Here is a 20,152-nt window from a genome sequence, read left to right as displayed (position 1 = left end):
CAGAGCCTGGCATCATAGCTATATTATAATCACTAGCTGGAAGGAGCAGGACCCTTGACTGACACAAGAATCATGAAAAAACTCTAAAGATAGTGATAGCTTTCAGGGAAAAAGGTGCTTTTGATGTGACACCACCTTTGATGGTACAAATGGTTTGTTCTACAGGCAGAAGTTCTCTTTTCCTAACATAAACTGAATCCACTCTGGGAGTATCTTTCTGGCATCATATTAGGCACAGATTTACTGAGCAGGGAGAGGGACTGTAAGCCACCTTTTTACCTGCTCCTGGTAGCAGCATTTTGGTTTTGGTCCAATTCAGGCCTGCCTGCATAGCTTCTCCTTCCACAGCACGGCTGGATTCAGCCCTGTAGTGTAGCATCCTCCTTGCATGGATGGACTAGTTGTAGCCTGCATATGGCCGTAGTGGTTTTTAGATTTTACTTTGTTGTGAGGCTGCTTAACAAAAGGTTACAGACTTCACTCGGTTATGCAGCCTTACTGCATGACCTTGCTATGGAACTATCTGGTGTATAAACATTGAAAATGGAACAGATCACAAGTATGCTACTGCCATGCTCTCAGTACCTTGAGAGTTCCACTTCTGCCTACATGAAAAATAGTGGTATTTGAAAATAATCTTCAAGGTTTGATTTTAGTCTGTCTGCCTTTGAGTTGCAGGTTTACACAAACCAAAAGGCTTTTTGTCAGTTAGTATAGTATTCAAAGATGAGGAAATACTTCTTTCAAGAAATCTAGCCTTCATTCTGAGTCGTTCATATGCAGTTCAATATGATTATGCCAGTTATTTTTAGTAGTGTTTAGGATGTGTTCCAGTTATTACAGGGTATGAATAATACATGGCACTAAGTTACTTCAATACATCTGAAACCTTTGGATCAGCGTTCTACAGCAGTAACCGTTTAAATAATATCACATATACCATACACGATATTTTACTTCTCAGTCAAACTTTGTTTCAGTCACGGTTTATGTATCATTTTAGCATTCATCACTGAGTACTTGGACAGTGTCTAAATTGCAGAAATGAATGGAAATCCCCTTGTGGAAAACTTAGTTTAGTATGAGGTTTAGACTGTTTTCAATAAAAGGAAGAATTCAAGATCAAATAATTCTCATGTTTCTATAGCTGTATTTTCTTCTGTTTCAAACTCTGTTCTTTTTAGATAAAGTGCAGTTTCTAAGATAAATATTCTCAAGAAAATTGCTTAAAAAGAATTCTTGAGAATTAGTATTTTAAAGAAGCTAGATTAAATAACATTTAACCTAATTTTATATAACCTAAGCATAGCTTCCTATTAATTTCTGAATTAATTTAATTATTTGCATAATGATTCATGACCAAACCATTTACCCTTTTTAAAAGTATTTCCAGTCAGGGCTGAATACTGTATTTAATATCTCCAGTGTTCTCCAGGTTTCAAGGATACTTGAATGAGAATTTAACTATCAGGAGTAAACAAAAAAGCTATCAGAGAAGGCTTTGTTTTGTCACTGTGGTATCAGGTGGCTCTGTAATAGCAGTTAGGTATCTTAAAATTATCAACTTGCTGAGAGGATATGGAACCCTACCACATTTCCTGAAATTCCCGCCTCACTTTCCCTCTGAAAACCTAAAAACCAAACCAACCTCAGAGCCCTACTTCCTGGCAAATATTATGCAAATGGAATATTTGAAGAAAAAAGACCTTAAAAACATCTCGGTTTGGATTCAAAATGCTCTAGAAATGAGGATGACCTCTCTCATCAATCCCTTTGTGCAACTGAGTGTATTTTGAAACTCCTCTGACTGTCCATAGGCATTATAGTGATGTGGGAGCAGCTAAATATCTAATTCTGAGAGCATTTGGTGATAGTGTCTTAGTCTGTAAAGAGGAACACTAATCAACGCTCTCATTTTAGAAATTAGTTAACTGTGCTTCCTGCATTTATTTTAAAAAATTGAGCATCTTTATTTATCACTAATAGGAAATTACTTTAATCATACCTCAACCCCAAAAGATGCTCCCCAAAAAGACCTGGTAAAGTGTGGTGTTTCTAGCACACTGAAAATATACTCTCTGTTGAAAAAAGAAAGGCAGGCAATGGCTATTTTTTGTGCACAGAATGAAAAAAAACCAAAACAAAGCAAACTCTTTTCTTTCCAAATGCCTGAAGCTTTATATGTGCAAGGCAAAGCTTTTGATTCTTTTAAGGTGTCTTACAAGAGAGCTATACAGCACAGTTGGAACATGTGGATGCTCTAGCAGTCAATGACTTTACCTTCCCAAAATGCTGGACAATTTTCAGTAACCAAGTAACCAAGAACTGTCAATACCAGCAGGCTTCTTGACAGAGGAACTGCTGATCTGAACTCCGTGTGCATCAGTCACAAGACATGAGTCAGTGAAAGGACAGGTGCTGATCCAAAGAGATATTTGGACTTAATGGTATTTTTTCTTCTTATCAATACCTTTTTAAAAAGGTTTCCAGCTTCCCATATTCCCAAATTTAAGCTATCAATCTACTGAAAACAATTTTAATTTCTTACCACTCAGACACAAAAAGAACTGTTCCAGTTACTCAGTGACTTTTTTCCCCCCCCCCCCAGAAATCATGTTCATCATAGGGACATAAATGTTTCTATACAAGTCATGTATCTTGAATATTTCTGAGTATCTCATACTGTCAGCCATCACCTTACCTTATGCTCCAGAACTGAAGTAATGGAAAACTGGTATGTATTTCAAGAGAAGAGTCTATGTTGCGAGATAACTCTCTCCTTGCATGCATTCTAGGCAACTTTTGTCACTATTGGCTGTAAATGAAAACATGCAAGTTTTATCATAAAGATAGTTTAGAGAAATTCTTGGAGTCAGAATTACCATTGTAGATGGGATTTTTTTCTTTGGGCAAAGTTGGAATGTCAGTATTGATTTTCAGATAAAAGATAGGCCTGGCCAAATCTTTGTTCTTTTGTTAGATTTTTTTCTTTCTAAATATGGGAAAAGTCCTATGAAAATTATTCCTGGAATTTTGTATATCTCCACAGAAGAAATTAAGCAAGGCATAAGGTAGGTTGGTGCTATTAAATCGAAGTTAGTTCTTTAACAAGGAACATCAGATAGCCATCTATTATTTGTTTCACACCTTTACATTTCTTGGATGGTCAGGACAAGACAACTAATAGCCACTGAAAAACCTGTTGGAGAGAGCAGCTTGGAAGGTTTATGCCTCAATAATATTTTACACACCTCCAATTGCTCTTTGTGATGTAACAGACTAAATCTCTGAACGTGGTAACCTGAAAGGGTGCTTTGATGGCCATAATAGTCTCATTTTACATCATTTGCAGGCAAAACTGCCCTTAGGCATTGCTGTTTCTGAGTAAAGTTGGGGATGTAAAGACACCGGAACAACCCAGAGGTTAAAGCATGGCTCTTCCCTGCTTTGCTGCTCCTGTAGTGGCCCAGGCATTCTCCTGAGCCTCCAGGTCTCTAAGGTGTCATTGGGGGGACAACACATTGCAGAAACAAGAAGCTTTCAGGTCTACCACTGTGGAAAACTGAAGTTGCCTGAGTATTCAGGAATTCAGAGCCCTCTTGATGTCTCAGACACCAGTTGAAAATGGAGATAATATAGAGGTTAGCAATGGAACTAGACAAATGAGCATCCCAGCATTAAATGCATCTGAGCCTTGTACTTTTCAGATTGTGGCTGAAGTATGAGGCAGAGATTGCTCTTTTAATAAATGAGTTCACTGTACTGCAATTTAATGAAATAAGACGTACAGGTGGGTATTGTTACCTTCTCTTATTTCTGTAATGATGTTAAATTTGGAAGCAAATTTGTGTAGATCTGAGGGGTGTGTGGGGTGTGCAGCTTGCTGTCCTCAGCAATTAGCCAAGTTAAGGAGGCAATTGGTAAGAAACTAGTAAAATAATGATGCAGAATGTAGTATGTTTTAGCACCTTAGCTCTTGCCAGGTTGGGATTTCTCTTAATTTGGGTCCTAGTTAGTGTATTTGCATCCTGCAGTCAGAATATGCTGACTGGGAAGTGAATCCAAAGCCTCCGGTCTCTTTCCTGTCTCCTGCTGTACCATGCTGAGTGAGGTAACTTTGAGGAGGTCAACTGACAACTCCATAATCAAAGTGAACTGCAAGCTCAGAAGACTGAAATCAGAGCTTGGAAATCAAAGACACTTTTAAAAAACCCACAAAGCCTTCCACTTGGTTCAGTGCCCTTCCCACAACTGCTCACACACACTTGCCATCTGAAATGAGTGTTAGCGCTCCACAGAGTGATTTTTTGATAATGTTTATTTCTTTTTTAATTAATGTACGCCCTAACCTACATGAGTGCAGTCATGATTATACAAACAGGGAAGTACAACAGTACTTTGTGGCTGCTAGTTTTGGAATTCAGCCAAGGCAATCAAGATATCTCCTAAGTTTTGGGTTAAGGAGTTCAGGAAAGTAAACCAGTCTCATAACAAACATTATTTCAGTCATGGAAAGCAGTCAGAGTGAGTGAAAGAATTCTTCCTCTAAGCCCCAGAAGGAACCTCAGTATGCTTTGCTGCAGCACCTGACTTTCAACATTGGCTGGCAACACAGAAACATACTACTAGTGTGGCTCCTGTATTGAGGAAGGTCCTGTTCCATTTTAATAGGGTGGTACTTGGCTAACAATTATGCCTCAGAAAATTAGCATTTAAATATGTGTAAAGTAATCTGAGCTATAGTGTTGGTCTCCAAAGGCAGCAATGAATAAACAAAACTTCAAGTATTTAGGTCCTTCTCCCCCTCAACTCACCATTCTCATAATGAATATACTGTATTCATCCCGTCTGTAAGTAACATTAGCAGAAGGTAGGAGAGAGACTGCCTAGCAACCCACAGAAATCCCAAAGAGAGGTGGAAAGGAAGTGATTTTCATGTAATTATTCACTTCTACAAAAGCTGTTGTCAGGTAGACACTAGAAACATAGCTGTTTTATTATTCGCCTAACCTACTTTTAATCTTTTGAGAATCACTACCATTAAAGAGAGGGAAAAAAGAACTTAATTCAGCCATTTTCTGCCTGGCCGTTTAAGTTGTGTTTTCCTGCTCTAATGAAGGCTCTGCTTTCAGAAGCTGTGTTGTTTAAAAACCCCTGGGTAGTAAACTTTAGAAACAAACTAAGTCCTGTATCCAAAACTCAGCATTTTTTTGCTGCTTCTCCACAATACACAGTTCATATTTTGTTTTGGTTTAGTTTCCCATTTAATGACATTTCCTGTTCACTGGAGAAAGTAACAAGATCATTTGTTTTGGTTTGGTTTTTGTTTTGTTTTGTTTTTTTTCCCCAAGAAGGCATTTGGGGACAGGGGGCAGGGGCTAAAGAGCTTTTTTATTTTGGGTAACACAGTTGGTGCCAGCATGCTTGGATCCAGCAGGTTTTTTTACTTTGCTTTTCTGAACATGGGGACCCCAGCTTTGCCCGCAGCCATGATTCTTTGGAGCTGTCTGAGGCTGCATGGAGATAGCTGAGGGATATTTATGTGCTATTCTCACCTTCGGGATAAACCTAGATAAGTTGTTTCTCTTGTAAAACATCATGTTAAACTCTCTCTTACTGTCAGAACAAATGGTTGCCACTTTTAAGCAGCCTGGGGACAGGCACATTTTCAGTGAATAGTCTTTGATTTATATCCTTATTTTTCTACATCACAGTTCTACGTTAGGTCCAATAAATGTAGATTTGATAAATTTAGACATTGAAAGTTTTCTTTTGAATGAGTACACTTAATCAAATGTAAGTATATTGAAAGTGTGTTGAACTACTATTGAAAGTTTATTTGTTGAGGCAGGGACTTCCAGAATGGTTTATCGTGAAGGTCTTCATGTAAGTTCTCAGAAGCTTTAACCTGTGCCTTTGGAGTAATATTCTACTCAGAAAAGTTACTTTAAAATTGCATTGCAAGAGTCTGTTCCAACATTCCAGTTTCAAGCGGGAAGTTGTATTTTCCTAGTCAGCAAAAAGCTTTTCATTGTGACCCCGGGATTAACTAGTTTAATTTTGTGAAATATCTTTTCATCTGATTTCTAAATAAATGTGTCCTTTTTAATTAACTGTGTTGAAAAGATTTGTAGATTTTTTTTAAAACTAAACATATACCAAGATTAGAAAATCAGTCTTTTTTGCTATTTTATAGTCAAACATGAGAAACCATGCAGTTACAATAACTGTGTTAATTATGTGGGAAAATTAAAATCATAAAGTTTATTCTTCCTTGTTTGATTTTCTTGGCAAGATTCATAGGAATGAGATACACTATCAGTGTATTGCTAGTCAGGAAAAGGGCAGACCGCATTTAAGGAATGGATTTATTCACTCGAATGTCTGCATCTTCTAAGTGTTTGGGTTGGTTTTGAGAACAGAAGAGCACTTTGAACTGAAATAGGTACTTTGTGCAGTTGCATGACACAGATGTTCAGCTGATTTTTCTGTTAGCTGCTATTGAAGAAAAAAATTCAGTTGATTAGGAAAGGGTGACTAGGGAATAAATGAAAAACTGGTTAATTTTCTTTTTCATGCCTTTGAATGGAGATTTTGGTCGATGGCAGTGCATTGTCCAGAGTACAACTTTGTGCACTTTTTGCAATGGGGTCTAAAACCACCGCCTCTTCCTGCTCAGTGTGGCCTGCAGGGCAGATGTAGGTGCTTGAGCCTCTTCTCCATCCATTTAACAAAGCATTCTGTATTGAAACTGAAAATATCCAAAATGAATCTCTCTCTGTCTTTTCTGGTGAGGTGTCATGTCAATGTGTATATATCCAGCCTTCATACAGCAGTCTACTTATCATCCCGGTGCTCTCTCCTGCTGTTGTCAACTACACTACACCATGCCAAACATAACAGTTTGCGATGTAGCTGAATGTCCTTCATAATGAGGAAATTGGAAAAAATTACTTTATTGGAATAATATCAGAGGTAAAATGCTCTGCCCTCCACTACTGCCTATGTTGTCTTTTTTCTTAGAAGCTATATTCGTATATACATAAAAATGTAACTTGTAGCAGCAGAATGTAATAAACAGCAACTTAAGAAATGTTCTGGGAATGACTTTTATAGTTGCACATTACCCTACCCTGTGTTGGGACACTTCAATCAGCAGAATAATTCTTAGTTTCCTAGTGACTTCAGAAATTTATCTTAGTGATAATATTGTCATTAACTTAAGAGGCATGGGATCTAAGACTGAAAAAAATAGTCTTGTAAATAAAAAATGGTAAAGTTCACTGCCTAGGAACCTTCAGGCTATGTGATACTTTCCTGTGGCAGTAGAGTGTGTTCTCTGTTTTCTGAGTGACAAAATGTTGTTTTGAGTAGCCGAGTCCAGTGGCCCTGGAGCCCTGCTGTTTGCTACACCGGAGCAGTTGCGGTCAGGAGCCTCTGCATGTGCAGGATTTGTGCATTAGCAAGTATGTCTGCAGGAAAAACACACCATTATGTATGTTTGCTTAGTTTGATATAGCTGAGTTACTCGTGTTATTTACAGTCACAGCTCTTTTTATTGGTGTAACATGAAGGCCTATTAATCATGAGAAGAAAGAGGTTCTGGTCTGACCTTGAAACAAGGTCAGAATATCCTAGTAGCATCTGTCCGTCCATCTGATTATCCTCTGGATTGTATGGGCAGGCTGCCAGCATGAGCACCTGCTGGTTTTCTATGGGGTTACAGCAGAAAGGTCAGCTTGGTTCTCTATTTTCAGCTCCCTATGCAGTCAGGTGTTAGCCGCTTACTGAAAGCAGCCTTTAATGACAAAATTATAGGAAAGACAGACCCAGGCTATGTGAAATGTGATAGGGACTTTAGCTTTTTCCCAAAGTCATTAGGAACTGCATTTTTTTCATCATGTTTCACTCAGCATCTATTTGAGGGGCTTCTACAGTTTTATGTCAGAAATTACTAGACCGGTTCTGACCTGTTGCAGCAGTGCTTGGAGCTGTAGTTGGTATCGTCAGAGGCAGTCCCTTAACATGCTTAGCTAATTCAGGTGGCAGGAGGAGAGGAAGGAAGCCTATGTTAGGGCCACAGCTGGCAGATTCTTTTGAAATTATTTGATTCTCCAAAAGCTTCTATTAGTGCTCATAATTAAACATGTTGTTATTTGTTTTCTGATGGGGGTACTCTTTAAGTGAAGGTGCTACTTCAAGATTAAGACCTAATATTTTTATAGTTTCTTACGGTCCTGTCATGTCTAAACCTATATGATAATGAAGCAAGGTACAGTACTTCTTCCTGAAAGATGAAGCAAAGATCTTTATCCTGGCCACCCTGCGTGAGTTCCATAACTGGTTTTCAGTCTGTGTTTGCTGTCCATCTTATCTTCTTTTTTCTACACTGCATACGGATTTTGGTTGGGTTTTTTTCCTGATCTTTAAACAGTCCTTTTGTTGTTGCCTCCTCCATTCATTGAATTTGCCTACCTTTTACAATACCCAGATAGCTCGGCTGACTCCAGGTGGCTTGGATGTAAACTATGTTTTGCAACCATAGACTTGCAAAGCATGTGCTTTAGAAGCCAACTTGGAAATGCTAAACCTTGCAGTCTAGTACAGGTAGAGATGTTCCATAGCAGACATGTACCTTTGACATTTTCTGCACACTCCCCACGTATCATGAGAGAGACTGGCACGTGAACATTAAACCTGTCATGATGTGTAGGACTTAAACTCTACTAATGCTCCTATTTAAGTCTCTTTGGCAACAGGTAGTTTTATTCAGGCATTCTTACTGTTACAAAAATCTGCAACTATTCTATGCCTGTATCTTAAAACTTCATTTATTATATCCTGACAGCAAAGGTTTTCTCTTTAAAATTCTTATTTGAAACCAAAGGCAAACTGCTTTTTCAAATACAAACACTGCTGAGATTCATCAGAAAGTAATGAATAATTTAAATTAAAAGAAAACTCTGAAGTGATTGCTCGTTCTCTGATAACAAAATGGGAAATAAATTACTATCAACATTTGGAACATCATCTTTTGAAGAGTGAGTGCAGCATTTAACTGGCCTATGAGATCTCCCATATTCTCAGAGAGAGTGCTTCATTATGGAATTGTTGTTAACCACTCTGTAGTTAAGGATGCTTTGAGCTTTGCAGCTGAAGTGGATGTTCAGTCTCACTGTTAAGAATGAAGAAAATGTACATATTTATGAAACTACACCACTGGGATGCATATTTCAGCCAGTACTCAGACACCAATGTGAAATTAATTCCCTTGATTTTGGCATACTCAAGGAAGCAAACTTAAGTGTGTGGGTACAAATATTAGCAGCCTTCCGTGTTCATAATTTCTAACAGAACTGTTAGATCTGTAGGCTGTGGGAAGGGTCATGGGAAGACAGACAAACAATATGTACATTTTGTTTAATGGAAGAATCCTCATAGTGCTTGATGGTTCTTCTAGCTATATATGGTGAAACGTGGATGTTGCAGTTCTTTTAGATCAGCCATTACATTGAAAACTCTCTAAACTGCCCCCTGAACCAAAGTACCACCACAATGATCTGGTACCATTAAGAAATCTGCGAAATGTAATTTAGAAGATTGCAAAAAGAGAAGGGGTGACGTGTCTGTTTCTTTACATACACAAATCTCTCTGAAACTGTAATACACGGGCACCTGAAGCCTACGTGTAAGTCCAGTATCAAGAACGCACAGCTACTCCCTCAACATCCTTGTTGATCCTGTGAGTTCAGAGAGTGGTACCCTTGGGAGGAAATCATGCCATCTCTCCTGCGGCAGGTCAGGTACAGCTCTTAGGTCTGAGACGGGTGTAATGACATTGGCAATACTGGTTTCCTGTTTGGTATAAAGCTAGGAGCCTTACTCTGTAGCAGCTTTATTCGTTCCTGCTACTTTTCTTTGTGCATGATTAGGCATGCACTTCATCATCTGCGCACTGCCTGCTCTTTAGAGCTTTTCTGGGGTTTTTGGTGTAAATTCCATCATATCTTTCAGGCCCATATATGGTCTTTCCTACTTAATGTCACAGTGACAATGGCATTAGTGTTACGCAGTTATTCTCATCTGTTGACTTGAGAAAAAAAAATCACCCTGCAATCATAGCAGACCTGTGAAACAACAGTCAGAAGGCTGCTCTTACTCCATGCAGGGTGCTTGTGGGGACATACAGGTGCACACACAACTGAATGTAGAGACAGACATTTGAATGAGGAGTGTTGAGGTGATTTAGTGCTGTACTGGGCCATTTCTAAAAAAAAATCCTGTTCTCTTTTGTTTGCTTTTCCCATTTTTACCATTATTTGAGCAACAGACTGAAAAATTATACCATAAACTGGTGTTTATCACAGGAGCTTGTCTACCCAGCCCACAGGCAGAGGCAGTGTAGGCTGACTGGGTCCTGTCTTCCTCCAGGGCCCAGGCCCTGAGGTGTGAGATGTCTGGCTGTGGGTTTGAACATGTAACCTGCCTTGAACATAATGGCCCAGTATCATGTTTTTAACGAACCCCTCCCACTTCTACTCAGAATGTCCTCAACATGCATTTTAGGCATCTTGCATTTTTCCTCTAGACTAATATGCAGACACATGTACAACGAGACAGAATGGTGAAATTTTATTAATAGCTTCCTAGCTGAGGTGTAAAATGAAGCTTTTCAGGGGACAACACAATATGTTCTTTTAAAACTACATATAACAGGAGGATCAGACTGAAAACAACTACTTAATTTTCCAGTGTTCCCCAGACATGAAACAATTTTATACCTTTTGAGTTACATTCAGCTGTTTGTTTCACTCTCAAAGCTTCTGGAAGTGCCAGTTAAAAGTCAAGTTTATCCTGGGAGATGTTTCCTGCAGTCACAGGATGATTCCATAGTAGCTGCATAGTAGTGTTTGTGTTAAGAGTAGTGAAGGACTTTTGGAATGACGTATGGCCTTAAATGGTGAACAATATTCTCCCAATTATTTGATACGTGGAAATGGTACGGGCTAAAGGTGGCACGGCCTGCCTCCTGAGAGAGGCTGCTGCAGGAACCCCTGGGGACCCTGATCTCTGAGGTTTCCCTATGCACAGAGAATATGTCAGGATACCTGTGCACACCTTTTGGGAAGAGTTCACGTGACTTGTGCTCTGAAGCAGTCAGGAGCTTGCTATGCCTGCGCTGTGAGTCTGCTGAATGTGAATCCCACGTATCACATCACCATATGCGAGGCTGTCACAACAGGCACTGCACGTGTCCTAGATCTACACATGAGAAGGCAAATCAAGATTGCCTAGGCAGACTTAATATCTGGGTATTGCTAGCTTTTGAGAGCTGGACTTCGCAAAGCAGCACTTGCCATTTTTAGTAAAAAATGTTCTTGTTTATTCTGTTTTGTGGAATTGTGTTTGTACCAACATAAGTTCATTATCAGCAAGACACAGCGGAGACGACTGCTTGTGAGCTAATGGTGTGAATCAGGAAATCCGTGAAGTGTGGGAAAGCCTCAGAATGGGGATCAGGGCACAGACAGCTCTGCTGTTCCCCTTCCCACTCAGAAAATGGAAAGCGGAGAGTCTCTCAATCTCTCACTGTCATGCATCATTTATACTTGGAGAAAGCAGGTAGTGCCATAGACTTGAGGCTTGGTTACTTTGCCTGCTCCCTTTGCGAACAGCCCCTTCTTCCCAGCCAGTGAGCGTTCTTTCTGTCCAGGAGTGGGAGCAATAGCTGTGCTGCTGTATTCTATACTGGCATTTGGATTCTTCTAGTTTGCCCATGCTGTCGCTAATGTAGCGCTGGGCCTAGCATGTCTAGAAAATGTTTCTAACATGGGCGAAAAATGTAAGCATAATAGATATAAAGGTTCTGTCCTTTGGCATTTGGATTTTTTAAATATTAAGGTATAATAAACAAAGGTTTTGTTCTTCAATTTTAATCTTGTTTTGGCATGGAAACATTTTAAATATGAGACAAAAAAAGAAGAAACACTTAATTCCTTCTTGTAAAGTAGGGGCTAATAGATGACTATAAAACATTTTCAGTACCCAAATTTATGAATGCATACTGCTGAAGTGACTTAATTATCACTAACCAAAGGATTTCAAGGTACAAAATTTATAAAGCATGAACAGGATGTTATCTGGTACCGGTCCTTTCCTCTGGAATTTACTTATGCCAGAAATACACCAAGGCCCGTCTCATTTCAGAAAAAATGTGCTGCTTTTGTCCCAGCCTTTCCCCAGCTGCTGGCTGCAGAAGCCCTGGTTTGCAGCTTACTGGCTGTGTTTGATTTGTCTTTGTCCTTAGAATTCCATTGTTCTGCAGAATCATGCCACATGCATTCCATGTACTTGAAAAATGTTAAAAGTTCTAGTCTAAGCCGGACATTGCAAATTCAGCACTCAGAGATAATTTATAATGCTTTTGTTGCCGTAAGCCAGATGGATGACACCTGGATTTGTGAGTGGTGTCTACAAGAGCCCATCTGTACCCACTAGAAGTTTTAATGAGATCAGTTTCCCTTGAGGTACAGGTTATGAATGACTTAAGACTGGGTGTGACTTAGACTGATAAACAGTTTGCGTACCTCAATGGATTCTCCAATCACAAATGAGTACAGCAGTTGGATGCTGACTGTCAAATGCTCACTAGCTGTTGGGGCAAGAATATGATGTAATATCAGCTGCATGGCTTTAAAATGTTGACCTGTCTAGGCTTGTGACAAAATACAACAGTTAGCCCATCTCTCATGTTTTTCCAGCTACCAAAAATCTACCTGCGGTTTCTAAATTTATTTCCCTATTTGCCACTTCCTCGATCAGTCATAGATGTTTTTTGCCATTTCGGAAACCCAAAATGGAAATATTAATGGTCATGACAAATTAATGTCACTGGTTCTCTGAGTATACAATGCAAAAGAGGCTACGCTGATTCTGTTATTCCATTCAGTAAACCAAATTACTTCCTCCTTCCTGTTTAAACATTAGCCGTAAGTTCTGACGGAATTTCTGGATTGATGTCATACAGTGCAACAAAAACAAAGGACTCGTCGATCTGATTCAACTCTTATAGAAATGTGAATGTTTGCTTACAGTACATGTTTCTCATAAAGTATTTGCTGCTTTTTTATGTCAAATCACTGGTCAGATGTCACAGTCTTTAGAGGAGACTTGGTTTAATATGACTTATGGCCAGACTTCCGTCTGCTTTTCTAACTGGGTATACAGGACCTCCAGAGGGATGTGCGCTCTTTTCCTCTTCTCAAGCAGCTCTGGAGGTTCTCACTTGAGAGTACAATTCTTCTTGGCCCCCATTTCCACTAGACTTGCTGTCCAAGGAATAATCAGACTCTCTGGAGCTGGCGTACGCTGACAGGAAAGGCTGTTGCTTGTCTAAGTGCTATGCAATGCACTGCAACAATACATTGTGCAAAAACTGAAATGGAAGGAAACAGCAGATTCTACATGTGCTGATCCAATTTCCCAGCTTTTGTTTATGCTTAAGAAAACCATGCATTTTCAGTTGACCTTTGCTACTTACAGCTTTTGGGGAGCTTCCGATCTCATTAAAGAGCCTGTCTGTCAAAAGGCTTTCTCTGTGAAGTCTTTTTCCTTACCAAGTGGTGAAACTTTGAGATGTAACCGTCTGTATCTTATTCAGTATGACAGCAATGAAACCATTTAAGCCACTGATGCAAATCAAATGTGATCTTAATGTTATTCCTAAACAGAAGCACTCTCAACTCCAGAGACAAAGGTCTCGCTTGATCGCGTGTAAAACAAATACATCCCCTTCATAAATTTATGAGTGCGTGATTAATGTTATTAGTATTAGTGTTATTAGTCACGAAATAATTACCTGCATTACCTCTTTCCTCTCTCAAACTTAGAGTAGCTAATGGCTGCACAGCTATTGCCTCTGGTTATCAGCATTTTCTTACTTCTCTGAAAAGCACTTTGGTTGCTCTGCTTTAAAGAAAAAAACCAACAACTTACAGAGCTCAATTATCCCAGGAAACCACAAGTCAGAATTTATTGGATTGGAAATAATAGCGTGGCCATGTAGATGTAGGTTCTTCACATCACTCTCACGGTGACATCACGAGTTAAAAGAGTATGTTCACCTCCAGACTCTAGCCGAATGAAACTAACTGTTTTGTTGGAGTATTTTTAAAGTAAAAAAAAAAAAATAATTGCATGTTATATTAAAGTTCTGGGATTGCTATGAGGAGAATAATCTCACTGTGTCAGCTCACACTTCCTTTTTTTTTTCCTTTTCTTTGATTTAAAATTTAGCATTTGCATCGGTTTAGGATATAAATGTTACCATAATGGTATTATAAAGCTACTTACTTGTTAAGCTCTACAGAACTTTTATTTGTTAATTGTACAGTGACCAGAACAACCATGTCCTTGTGCCTAACTGGGCCATTAAGTATTACTAAAAAAACCCTTTCCCTGGATAAGTTGTCTCTTCTCTTTCCCCAGCTTAATTTGTATATTATCTATGAATGACATATTTTGTCTTTAGAGTATTTTTTCATGCTAAATTTTTAAATTTGAATAAATAATTGTCAAATGAGAATGAGACAAATGCAGATGATTCTATTTAGGTTGCAATTGCTAAGAACTTATAGGGTTAATAAAACCATTGAAGAATTTATACCAGGTGAAGTTCTTTTCCAGAAATTCTGCCCCTCTCTCTGCTTAGATTAGGTTGAACATGTAAAGACCAGCTGAGTTACTCCTTGTTTATACCGCTGGGAAGGAGGGGGGAATTCAACTCACAGTGTATTTTTTTTTTTATTGTGACTTATAAAAGATTTGCCAGACACTATTAGCCTGTACCGTTGCCTCTCCAAATTTTCAGTCAATACATGCGTAAAGGTGATTCCTTCTTGACCTTTTTTAACCACTCCAGTTTTTTTTTTTATCTTCAGGTGTGGGTAGATGCCGGTACACAGATATTTTTCTCTTATGCGATCTGCTTGGGATGCTTGACAGCCCTGGGAAGTTACAACAACTACAATAATAACTGCTACAGGTAATATCTTCCCCACTTTATTTGTACATTTAGTTTCAGTGATGGAAGTGTCCACATATCTTCACTCAGAAGTGCCTCCCTTTTCCTTTAGCTATTTGCATGGGTAATCATAAGCACATGCACATGTTTTTGTAGAACAGGGATCTAGAGTGTTTCTTATAATTGTATGAAAGGAACTCTTTTTCTGAATTTGGTGTTTTCATCCCTTTTGATCATAACTGACCCTTGCACAGCCACAAGCCACTCAGTACGCACAGGTATACACAACTGCATGTATAGTATACAGAATTTCATACATGTATAATTGCATGTGTGTGCAGTATTTGATTGTATAACGTATATCTGCTTTAAAAAAAAACCTGCAAAAAATTGTTATTAAAACTCACCTGAGTTTGGTCTATGCTCTGAATGTCACTTTTTCCCATAGTTTACTGGCTCCTAGCTAGAACACAGTAGAAATGGAAAGCATTTCATTGCTTAACTTTATAGGAAACAGTAAGAAAATTGCTAATGACTTCAGTAGGTTTTAATCTTTCCTGAATCAATGTCAAAAGGATATGAGTCACACAAAATCCTCATTCTATTTTACTGGCACGGGCAGGAATACGAGCACTACTTTTTTCTTCTGGCATCAGTAGTTATTGAATTAGTTTTCCTACTATTCAACAGCCATGAATACAAGACAGTAAATGATGGTTTGATTGTACTGACTCCATTATGATCTCCAGACAATTAAAATTTCATTTTTCTATAAAGGAAATAATACAGTCCAAAAGTGAAAGCAAAAGTACCCCAAACAGACAACCCCCTGAACTGTAGGTATTTAAATTCTAAATTTCAGTTTTACTTGGAGAGTTCAGGAGACTGTTTCAGGTAATGCCCCTTTCTTTCAGTGTCTTAGCAACAATTTGCTTTTCTGTCAGAGAAACATCAAACAGTAGGACCCTGCAGACAGAGAGGGGATTGGGATACTGGAAACCAGAGAGACATGAATATATTCACCAGCTGAATGTCTGCAGAGCTATCCAGCCTCAGTTACAGGTGCTTTGCATCTGAGCATGCAAAGTAACTTAGCAGCAATGTAAGTTACTCTTTGCTTGGCAAAAAGAGGCCAAAATTCCAAAAGTTTTGCTGCAAAAAGTCCCCTACAATCTTTAGTGCTGATTGACATTATTTTCAGAGTAACAATAAGGATGCCCCAACAGAGGATAACGAATGCCCCTACAGAACAGTTGGTAATGGAAGTTTTCCCTAATTAGCATAAGTGATGCTTTAACAAAGGCGCTACTCCTTTTCTCTCTTAATTTATTTTATTTTTATTTCTTTCCAGTTGTATCTCGTCTAGAAATTATTCTGGCACTGCCTCGAGGACTGCAGTAATGTTTTTATTATGGTTTTGTAATTCATTACAAAAAGCAGGAGTTTTGATGTGTGATCAGACAGCTTATGTAAAATTTCTGTAGCAGCATAGCTTGTGAAAAAACAGCAGCAGCTCTCTTTTAAAGCTCCTGAGCAAGATGCTGCAACAGAATACTTTTTACTGAATCCAAGCTTCACAATTCCTCTAACAAAATGTTTTCACAAATTTCCTTCGTAGGACAGATTTTATTGTGTCCCAAAGTATGATTCTTAAGAAATCTGAGGAAAGGAGTAGGACAAAAGTTAACTGCAGAAAAGCAGCTGAGTTAAACAGGGCTGTTAACAGAGCAAGACATACAAAGCAGCTATGCAGTGATGAAAGCAGAATTAAATTTGTATTCTAACTAGTAAAAAAAATTAAAATCAACCTATGGATTTGCCTCTTGCAATGCCCACTGTGTATTGTCTGATTGTAACATCTACTTCTACTCTTTTTGCACTAAACAATGTAATGCAATGGAAAATGGCGTGAGGTCATTTAGTGGGAAATGGGAAAATCTAAACTGCACATGGGTTTTTCTTATTAGCAACCTGATCTAATTCATTAACATTGCAAACGAATTGCAAACAAGTGACTTCACATCTTTGAATAGGAAATTAATTTTTATTGTCGGTCCTTATCTTTCATTGTAATACATTAATACAGATCCTTACAACAGTTGATATCAAAAGCGACTCTTATGAAAAGATGACAGTAATGGCAGTACCATCAGCAGGCAATGTTTTCCCCATATAAATGAGAGAAAGGTGTACTGCTATTTCCTGTAATTTTTAGCAAGCTAAGAATTCCTAATCCATTCCAACCTTCTTAAGGGATGGATTAACTTCAGACAACCTCAGCAGACAGAAGAGGAAAATGTTCTTGCTCCTGCTTCATGTGCTCTGTATTTGCAGAACTGATCCAGCTCCCTGCTGGACACTGTGTGGTTCCCCATGGGGGGAAACGCTGTTTGGTTTCACAGCACAGCTCCTTTGTACTGGAGGCTGCACCTCAGCAGGATAATTTTTATGTATGAGCCCCATGTACAAATCAGGGGTTGGCTGCCATGTTGCCGCTGTGGTGCAGAAGACAAATGAGTGATTTCACACACTGCCAATAAATGGACAAAACTTTTCAGAAATGAAGATGTGTCCTTTACCAAGCTTCTAGTCTAAGAGGAAAAGAGGAATGGGAATTGGTCTTGAGGGGATCCATAAAGGCGAGGAAGTAACTGGACGGATGCAAAAGGCTCTGTGAGCTCTTCTCTCTAATCAGAGAAGCTCCTTCAGCAAGGCAGAATCAATTTTCAGCAGTATCTTGCCTGTCAGGCAAAGAGAGGATAAGGGATGCATGTCTTGAATTATTCAGGTGATTGGCAAGACATTAATTTGGAAGAATGTGAAATTTTCATAAAAATTTGAAGTTTTCCTTTCATTTAAAATCAGTTTGGGCTTCAGTCAGGCCTTCCTAGCAAGAATGCTTATAAAAAAATGATGGAAAATTAGATAAACTTCATGTTCTCCTTCCAATGGTTCTTGGGCATTTGTGTTTTAAAATTAATTGGTTTCACAATCAATGGATCCAGATTCCCCCCTCAGTTTTACTTCCCATAGCAGAAAAAAAAGACTGAACTACAGGTTACACACTTCCATCTAAGGGAAAAAAACAGAAGGAGTTGAGGAATTAGTAGAATTCCTGCAAAGATAAAGGAAAGATGGAAATTAAAATCGGAGTTTATATTTTTATTAGGACAGGAAATGCTGCTAGGTCCCCAGAGAACCGAGTGTTCAGTCTGTGACTGTCTAACTGGGGAAGAAAACGATGGAGCTGTGGCTGTGTTATGTCACAAGAATAGGTACCTTGCTAACCGGAGATGAAGAAGATCCCCTCAGGTTCGCTTTTGCCCATTTCCTTGGAGAAAAACATATCTACCCTGTAACTATTTTGTACTATGGCACTGTGGTTCATGGGTCTTCCCTGTGAGTGGAGAAATTTCTGTGCTCCTCTTGATCTGGTTGTGTAGGATTGTCCAGCTTAAACCACTCAGGCCTTGCCCGAGGACCTTCCTTCAGGAGGAAGCAGCAGAAACTGGCAGGGGCTCTGAAGGTGGACAGGGAGCAATCTGTCTCCACCTCAACACTTTTTTGCATGGTTAGGAACCAGCAGCTCTCAAATGTCCTGTGCCACACCAGTCACCAGAAAAAAAAAAAAATCTAAAATAAATCTTATCTGCAGAAATCAGGCCGTTCCGAGTGGAGGCATCAAATGACTGGTGAGCAGCCAGATCCATCATGCTGAAGTAGTATCTCTTTTTTTTTTCCACCCAAAGGATTAAAAAATACATCTTTCTGACATTTCTTATCGACAGAGTTTCATCACACTTAGTTTTAATTTCTCAGCATTGAACTCACCAGTTTCTTAGGTGAGATAGGCTGGGGTGAGAATCTTTCCAGAGCTACTTCAGTGCTAAAATAGACTGAGAAGAATGCTTAGGAAGACGATCTTTTTGTTTTATTTCTCTGCAAAGCACCAAGAACTTTGTGCTCCTAGTTGCTTTCTTTTAGATTGCTATTTTGCTGTAAAACACCCAAAGTGTATAACTAGCCTGGCTGTGCACAACTACAGGAAGCGATTTCATATGAAAAGCAGATAAATAACAAGTTAGATTTTTGACCATTTTCAGAAAGTATTTTAAAGGAGAAGTCCAGCTAATGAACAAACAGTGTCAGAAAGAGTCCATGCATGAAAGAAATGTGAATATCGCTGGACTTCTCCATGTCTGACTCTTGATCTACAAATGGGAGTATTCATTCTTTTTCATTTCTGGACAAATTTTGACAATTTATAGATGATGTGCCATATATAAATTTTTTACTATGAAATTATTATGAAAACATAAAAACATTCTCAAAATACTGGTTAATTATTAAAAAAAAGTAGAAAATTAAAGAAAATTAACTGAAGATAAGGTGATGAGAGCAAGCCAGAGCCTCTTACAGCCCAGTGGCCATAGATCGGCTGATCAGTGGCTCTGCAGTATTGAAATGTACACCTGCCTCCTGCCATTTAGAGTGTGTGTGCCTGGTGCTCAGGTGAGTCCAAGGCAGTAACGGGAAGAGCTTTGATTGGATGTGGGATGCTCATTAGTGGAGGAATAAGATGATGGAACTTGTTGCCTCACTTTCAACTTAATAAACTGATGAGGTTGAGTTACAGGATAAAAATACCAAATGAAACAAGCAACGGGACAGGGAGGCATTACCAAAGAAGTTTTGTCGTAATTTGTGCCAGGACTTAAAAAATACGAGTTGTCTCTAATTCTCAAAATCGCTACAAATCTGTGACAAAGATGGGAATCATTATTGAAGATGTGGATTCAGAACCTGTTAGATTTTACAGGGTCATTTCTTCTCATTGATAGCTTGCACAAAAATTTGCTTCAGAGCTGTGATAGGATAGGAATAGACCAGGATAAGGTATAGGTTTGACAGAGCTCCAAGCTGGCCTTGCCTTTCAGTGTTTTAGAATCCTAATTTACTTTCAGGCATCTAGGTTAGATTATGACTTTCTCAAGTACACAGCTGTCTCTTGTAGCAGTCTTAAAAGACTGACTGTCACGATAAATCATTCCTACCTCACCATCTGTCAAGCCTGAAGGGCTGTCTGAAAGCAGGATGAACAACGATATTTCACTGAGCTCTGGGGAAAGA

General features: G+C 38.9%; 1 protein-coding gene across 1 annotated transcript in view; it reads left to right on the top strand.

Annotated features, from left to right (window-relative positions):
• Nucleotides 1-20,152, top strand: part of SLC6A11 (solute carrier family 6 member 11) — a 106,689-nt gene that overhangs the window by 71,759 nt on the left and 14,778 nt on the right. Inside the window, exon 7 of the mRNA XM_009636644.2 lies at nucleotides 14,940-15,043. Coding sequence (XP_009634939.1) covers nucleotides 14,940-15,043 — 104 coding nt within the window. The remainder of the gene's footprint in view (nucleotides 1-14,939; nucleotides 15,044-20,152) is intronic.

Source organism: Egretta garzetta, unplaced genomic scaffold (genome assembly GCF_000687185.1).
Source record: "Egretta garzetta isolate BGI_Z169 unplaced genomic scaffold, ASM68718v1 scaffold553, whole genome shotgun sequence".
NCBI classification, from domain to species: Eukaryota; Metazoa; Chordata; class Aves; order Pelecaniformes; family Ardeidae; genus Egretta; species Egretta garzetta.
Note: the sequence above shows the minus strand (reverse complement) of the source record. Positions and strands in the feature narration are given on the sequence as shown.